The 7,514-nt window shown below is 51.2% G+C and overlaps 1 protein-coding gene across 1 annotated transcript; it reads left to right on the forward strand.

Moving 5' to 3' along the window:
- The first annotated feature begins 915 nt into the window (after positions 1-915).
- On the forward strand, positions 916-6,715 carry KRT3 (keratin 3). Its single transcript, XM_016142587.2, has 9 exons — positions 916-1,524; positions 2,574-2,794; positions 3,359-3,419; positions 3,781-3,876; positions 4,124-4,288; positions 4,727-4,852; positions 5,173-5,393; positions 5,730-5,764; positions 6,228-6,715. The coding sequence occupies exons 1-9, from the start codon at positions 916-918 to the stop codon at positions 6,533-6,535; spliced, it is 1,842 nt and encodes a 613-aa protein (XP_015998073.2). The 3' UTR covers positions 6,536-6,715.
- Positions 6,716-7,514: the final 799 nt, after the last annotated feature.

The raw sequence follows: 7,514 nt of genomic DNA on the forward strand, positions 1-7,514 counted from the left end.
ACGAGTTAGGCAATCTGTCGATATTAGTTTCTTGGAACTTGGGCTGAAAGCAGAGAAGTGCCAAAAATGTGGGGAGCAAGAAAGAAAGCCTTAGAGTTGCTTCGAGATGTGGGTTAGTGTGTAGTTTTGCTGGTAAGTTTTTAAAACAAATGAACAAACATTTCGTGTGTTGAATTTTGCTAATGTCTCATCAAAGTGCATAGGTGTTAACTGACCTTTTTCTCAGAAGACAGTCATGAAGCCAAATGCTTCTGTCTCCTGAACTACAGCTGAGATAGAGGGGAAACCCAGGAGGCAGATTTGTGTTGGTTCTGGGCTTTGTTTCCAGAAAGGGAGGAAGAGAGGTCATCACTTCATCCCCAAATCCAGAGCTGGGCACACACTGGGCTCTCAATGACCCTGTGCTGACAGTGGAGTGAACTGAATCAGCCTTTCTACTGAGATATGTTCCCTGAGTCCTCGGCTGGGCTTCACCATCTCTACCACTCAGCGGACCAGAACCTCCTGAATCCACCTTCCATTCCATCCTTCCCAGAGCTGAAGCCGGCTCTGGCAGGGCCAGGAGTATGCCTTCTGGGTCCTGTCAGACAAAGCGAAGAGGTGGCCATGCCCCAAGAATGGAGCAATGCCAGGCACCACCCCCTGTCAGGTGAGCCTGCCACCTTAGCACTTTTACCATTTCAGATTATTTTCAAGGTGTGTTTAGCAGCCTGGAACAAACTTATTGCCTTGGAGGCAAACCCAACCCATTACTCGTTGGGACTTAATTATCTCTCCTTCATTTGAGCCCAGCAACCTCCTAGATGTATATAAAGGGATTTTATTCTGCACAGGTCTTCAGTTTCCTTCATCTTCCTCCAACTCTAGGTGTCTTTGCTTCACTCGCACACTTTTCCTTTATTAAGTCTTCTCACCATGAACAGACAAGTCTGCAAGAAGTCCTTCAGTGGCGGGAGCCAGGGCTTCTCTGGCCGCTCCGCTGTCGTCTCCGGCAGCAGCAGAACAAGCTGCGTGGCCCGCTCTGGGGGAGCAGGTGGAGGGGCCTGTGGGTTCCGGAGCGGAGCAGGTGGCTTTGGCAGTCACAGCCTCTATAACCTGGGTGGCAACAAGAGCATCTCCATCAGTGTGGCTGGTGGCTCCCGGGCTGGTGGTTTTGGGGGAGGGCGTAGCAGCTGTGGCAGTGGCTTTGTGGGTGGCTATGGAGGTGGCTTTGGTGGTGGCTTTGGTGGTAGCAGAGGAATTGGAGGTGGCTTTGGAGGGGCTTGTGGCTTTGGAGGGGCTGGTGGCTTTGGAGGGGCTGGTGGCTTTGGTGGAGTTGGTGGCTTTGGAGGGCCAGGTGGGTTTGGCGGGCCTGGAGGCTTTGGGCCTGGTGGCTTCTCTGGGGGAATCCAGGAAGTGACTGTCAACCAGAGCCTCCTGCAGCCCCTCAATGTGGAGATCGACCCCCAGATCGGACAGGTCAAGGCCCAGGAGCGGGAGCAGATCAAGACCCTCAACAATAAGTTTGCTTCCTTCATCGACAAGGTGATGAAACTTTGGTTGGGCCCTCATTCTTAGGCTGGGGATTTTGAGTTTGACATTCAGACACAGTGTTTAGGATCAATCTTGGATGGGCAAGGCTAGAGGCAGGGGTGGGGTTAGGCAGCATTCTAGGGCCTATGAAGATGTTCGAGGCCAATAAGCTCTTCCACGTGATCATGTGATGGTCATGGACAATGGCCCTCTGTGTGGACCTGGACATCCCCAAGCCCTGCTTGTCTTACTCTCTGCTCAAGTCTCCCAATTGTTGCCTTATCTCGGCCTAGGCTGGCAGAGCTGGCAGCGCGTGGTAAGGGCCATGACCACTGTCAGGGAAGGGTCTGACGCAGAACTGGAGGCCTTTCAAATACAAGCTGCCCTCTGAGGCTTTCCAGGAGGCTTGTTCCTTTTATGTCTCCATGCCAAGCACAGGAGGTTTATGCCTCAGAGAAAGAATTACGTGGAAGCTTAGTCCTAAGGGGTTGTGGAGAAACTGGCAACATTGTCTACAGCCCTAATCAATCTTGTCAGAAAGAGAGGAGTGGTTGCTGACCTCCAGACCAGGAGAGGTCACATTAGCTGTCTTTCTCCTGTCACGATGATTATGGAATTTCAATCAGTATCAAGTCCCAGTGAGTCACATCCTTGGAAGGACTAGAATGTTAGTGGAGCCTTGGAAGGAAAAGACGCTGCTAAGGTTTAAGTACATTTTTGCAGTCTTCTGTATTTTCGAAAGTTAGATATAGTCATGAAATCCCCAGGAACACTAGAGGGCATCTTTACTTCTATGTCCAGGTAGTAAATCCTTTCAGTTTCCTCGTCCATCTCTCTTCTTTCTGTAACTTTCGAAACCATGCTGCATCCTTAGTGGCCTGACTGATGTGATTGTCTGATAGTATCCTCTTCAGCTATGGTAGAAGCCTATCTTCATATCCTTTCTAGGCCTTTGTGCTGTGAGATGGGGAGATACAGACACCCTGTCCTACCTGAGCCAAGGCCCTTCCACTCCTCTGCTGCAATTGTTGCTTGATGTTGCTGTACTCAATGCACTGCAGGTGCGGTTCCTGGAGCAACAGAACAAGGTCCTGGAGACCAAATGGAACCTGCTCCAACAGCAGGGCACCAATTTCACCACAGGCACCGACAACCTTGAGCCTCTTTTTGAGAACTATATCAGTTCCCGGCGGAGCTACCTGGACAGTATTCTGGCGGAGAGAGGCCGTCTGGACTCAGAGCTGAGGAACATGCAGGACCTGGTAGAGGACTTCAAGAAGAAGTAAGTGATAGGGGCAGGAGTGGGCAGATGCCATGGGCCACCCTGCCTCGAAGTCCCAGCCTTTACTGCATTCTTCCTGGCTACTGGGCACTTAGCTTATATTCCTCCCCTTATCTTCACGGAGGACAGCTTGGTTCGTTAGGTTCCACTTCACTTTCCTTCTCCAAGGATAGCCCTTTACAAATGAAATTGTGTCTAGCAGGATGAGTTTACAATTGAGGGAGCAGTTCTTCAGAAGCCAGGTTGGGGAAGATCCTGGTTCTAGGATCTGAAGGATGCTGGGACGACTCATGGTGTATGGACCTACCATCTCGGTTTGCCATCCCAAGACTGAGAGGTTTCCCCAGGACATGGGACTTGCAATGCTAAAACTGGGACAGTCTGCCTGAACAAATCGGAATGGCTGGCTCTCCTAAGAGGGAGATAGTAAAAAGGATGTATTCATCTAAGAGGGGTGGAGAGGGACAGAGAGTGGAAGAGATGACTGTTCAGAATTATAGAGAACAGTGGAGTTTATGACTACCTCAAAACCCAAACTCAGCTAGTTCTTTTTAACTCTTACAGATATGAGGATGAAATCAATAAGCGTACAGCTGCTGAGAATGAATTTGTGACCCTGAAGAAGGTAAGGGCTATATGTGAGGTTCCTGGGGCTTGTAGATGCAGGTTTCCAGCTGGGTTGGGGGAAATCTCCTTATTCCACTGCCATGGAGCTGCCAAATTCAGGCAGCTGGGGCAAAAAACAGCAGCCAGGTGCAACTTAGTCTGGAAAGGTCCCTAAATAAGTCAGCTCATTCCTTTTTCATTTTTGAATAGGTTTGAACTTAAACCACCTCAATAAGATGCATATTACTCCTTCATGTGGAGACCAGCCTCAGACAAAGCCCGATCAATCATCAGCCCTGGTCCTCCTGACTCTTTCTTGCTGCAGTTACATTTTGTTGCTTGGTCTTTAGGGGAATATGCCCTTTATGCTTCTTTCTCAGGATGTGGATGCTGCCTACGTGAACAAGGTGGAACTTCAGGCCAAGGTGGATGCTTTAATAGACGAGATCAACTTCCTGAAGACCCTCTATGATATGGTGAGGGGGAGAGAGAGAGGGTGAGATGTTTTCAGATTTGAGGCTGAGGCATTTGGTGTTAGGGCCTCGAAAGATTGAGCCTAGAGATAACCCCCCCTGTTGGGGTTCTGCAGGATGGGCTGGGGGGGGGCAGGGTGGGGCAGATCACATTCAAAGCTGAGTCAGTGAATGGGTCAGGAGTTTCTCTGGTCCTCCGCGTGCTTATTTTAGAGGTTCCAAGTGTAAAGAGGATCCTCTGTGTTGGCAGGAGCTGTCCCAGATGCAGAGTCATGTCAGTGACACGTCTGTGGTCCTCTCCATGGACAACAACCGCTGCCTAGACCTGGATAGCATCATTGCTGAGGTCAAGGCCCAGTATGAGGAGATCGCCCAGAGGAGCAAGGCCGAGGCCGAGGCCCTGTACCACACCAAGGTGGGAGCTGGGCACCTCTCAGGGGATCTACTGAAGGTCTCAGGGAATCTGTGCCTGTGGGACTCCTAGGTGATGAGTTTCTAGTGTCACTGGATCCACCCCCCTTCTACTCTCTGAAGACATACCTCTAATGGTTTTTAAGTTGCAGAAATGGTTTTTTTAGTGCTGCCCTCTGGGGGAAGGTGGTTCCATTGTCCCCTGCCAGGCCACATGGACTGATTTTAGCTTGCTCGAGGACTGCAGTGGGGCAAAATCTTCTACAACAACAACTCAGATATTCTCTCCCCTGCTGCCTCAGAGGTGTCCCTGCTGACACATAACTCTGTCATTTTAACAAACACTTACTAAGCACCTCAGGGTTGGATGGATGATGTTAGGGATGAAGAAACAAGTCAGGAAAAGCCACAGGAACATCCCATCTCCCCTTCTGTTCTCCAGTTGGGAGAGTTGCAGACCACGGCCGGCAGGCATGGGGATGACCTGAAGAGCACAAAGAATGAGATCGTGGAGATCAACAGGATGATCCAGAGGCTGCGGGCCGAGATCGAGAGTGTGAAGAAGCAGGTGGGATGGCAATAGATGCTGGGTCCTGGGCTGACCACTGAGGGTGGGGGCTGGAATCTCAGGACTCCTAGTTTGGGATGCACTTCTGGGGTCATCTCAGGCAGCATTTGCTTCCAGGGAGTTCAAAAACCAAGCCAGTCTAGATAGTTGGTAATCCACAGGGAAACAGCTCCATGGATGAAGATGAAATAGAAGTTCTAGTGAAGGAATGATGTTGACTGACTTTAAGAAGATTGCTCTGGGATGATCTATTCTAAGACTCAGCAAGCCCGGGACCCTCTTACTGGGCTCATCCTTTCTCCTATCTCCCCCTGTTCCAGAATGCCAACCTCCAGACGGCCATTGCAGAAGCCGAGCAGCGTGGGGAGATGGCCCTCAAGGACGCCAATGCCAAGCTCCAAGAGCTGCAGGCTGCCCTACAGCAGGCCAAGGATGATCTGGCCCGGCTGCTGCGTGACTACCAGGAGCTGATGAATGTCAAGCTGGCCCTGGACGTGGAGATTGCCACCTACCGCAAGCTGCTGGAGGGCGAGGAGTGCAGGTGGGTCTCCAGTTCCAACTCCCCATCTCCCCTGCCGCTGGGGCCAGATAAGTGACCACATAAATGGGGATGAAGGACTGCTGTGTAGAGAGAGTCCCCCGCCTTCCACAGGCCTCGCAGAGAAGCGTTTGTCTTTATCAACCCACTCTCTCCACAGTTAGACAAAGCACATATGCAACCAGTGTGCCTAGGGGTTTCTGTTGTGGTCCACAGGACCATATAGAAACAGGACTGATCTGCTAGGCTTTAGTTCAGATTGCTGAATTCATCCCCTTCATTCTTAGGCTTGCTGGAAATTTGCTTTGTGATGGAGCTTTTTCTTGTTTTCTCATACAGGATGTCTGGAGAGTGCCAGAATGCTGTCAGCATCTGTAAGTAGCTAAAGCAACCATGACAATGAGAACTGATTCTGAAACATCTGTAGTAATACAAGGCAGTAGCAACTAACTTAAAAAATACTGTCGTGGGTGTTGGAGGTGGTAGAAAGGGCAGCAGATGTGCTTTTGTAATTGTTCTGGATTCTGGGCACTATTAATAGGTCTATACACATGGGGAATATCCAGTAGGGAGCCTGTTAATGGGAGGAGAAATTCTGATTAATCTCCAAGGGCATCATCAAGAGTTGACTGTATGTAGAAGGAACCACTGGACAATTCATGATGTCTTAGCACTTTGGGGCCGAACACCTTCAGATGTTAGAATGTATCACAATAGTCATCAGGTGCAAAGCTGCCTTGATAGCCTCTCAATCATCCTGGGCCCAGCAAATCATTAATTACAACACAGTGTCATGGGCACTGAGCGCTGATCATTATACTGTCTTCTCCCCTGCAGCCGTGGTCAGCAGCAGCAACACGACCTCGGCCTCTGCGGGTGGTTATGGCGGAGGTTTCGGCGGTGGCTTCAGCGTGGGAGGGGGCGCCGGCAGCGGCTTCAGCCCTGCAGGCGGCAGTGGATTCGGCGGTGGCAGTGGATTCCGCGGAAGCAATGGCTTTGGAGGCAGCAGTGGATTCGGTGGAGGCAGTGGCTTCGGTTCTGGCTACGGGGGTCGCTGTGGTGTCAGTGGCGGAGGCTTCAGCTCAGGCAGCAACCGGGGTGGCAGCGTCACGTTCTCCCAGTCCTCCCAGCGCTTCTCCAGATAAATAGCGCATGGGCACCGCTACCACCCCATCGCCTCCTGTCCTCATCTGCTCCTCCCCTCCAACAAGGCATCAGTAACACCCTTAGCGCCATTCCTCCGCCTCCTCTGGCTCTCTCGGCTCTCCCCATCCCTCCGAGTAGGGCTGATCTTTGGAGCAAGAAGACCCTGACCTTGAGCTCCTCCATCCAGATCCCTGGCCAAGCACAGCCGTGAAAATTCCAGGCTCTCTGGCTCCAGCCTGTGATTGTGATTGTCTAGGTATGGCCTCAGCCGCCACCTTCTGCTGTATTTGGGGTCCCCTCCGTGAGTGAAATGGTCCCACAGTTCTGATGTGTATAACACAGGCCCCTCTACTGATCTGTTCTGCCGCCAATAAAGTGCATTGTGTTTCACATTGGGCCTCTGAGTCTTCTCTGGACATCTTTCTTCCCTCTGGACTGACTTCTCTCACTCTCTCCACGTGGGCTGTGCACACTCAGAACAGCTGGAGTACTGTTCCTCTGCCCATGGCATGGGATCTAAAAGGGCAAGATCTGGTTGTTTGTTTGTTCTTTGAACACTGGGTTGAGAGCTGGGGCACACTCCAGGAGGAGGTACTCTAGGAGGAAGGCAGTCCATGCAGACATTCATCTCCTCTTTGCCTTCTCTCTTTTGGGGGAACCTAAGAGAGCTTTGAGTTGCTGAGAGGCTTGGGGACAGAGGACTCCTTTCCTTCATGCTGGTCCCCACTCCAGCTGACAACTTGAAAGCTTTTCCTGCATTACGCTGTACCTGGGAAAGTGTGACCTGCTAGAAGCTCAGGGCTGCAGGGATTTCCCGAGAACCACTTACCTCAAAGTCTGACCCAATCTGTTAGGGAGCTCTGCAAAAGAGGTTTGTATTTTTCCCCTTCCTGGTAAACAACCATGAACACCCCTCAGAAAATGTCCTGCATCTGAGCACTGCTTGTTTGCATGCTCTCTGGGTCCCCAGGTGTGTGT

The sequence above is a fragment of the Rousettus aegyptiacus genome, unplaced genomic scaffold (genome assembly GCF_014176215.1).
Source record: "Rousettus aegyptiacus isolate mRouAeg1 unplaced genomic scaffold, mRouAeg1.p scaffold_m13_p_2, whole genome shotgun sequence".
Classification (NCBI taxonomy): domain Eukaryota; kingdom Metazoa; phylum Chordata; class Mammalia; order Chiroptera; family Pteropodidae; genus Rousettus; species Rousettus aegyptiacus.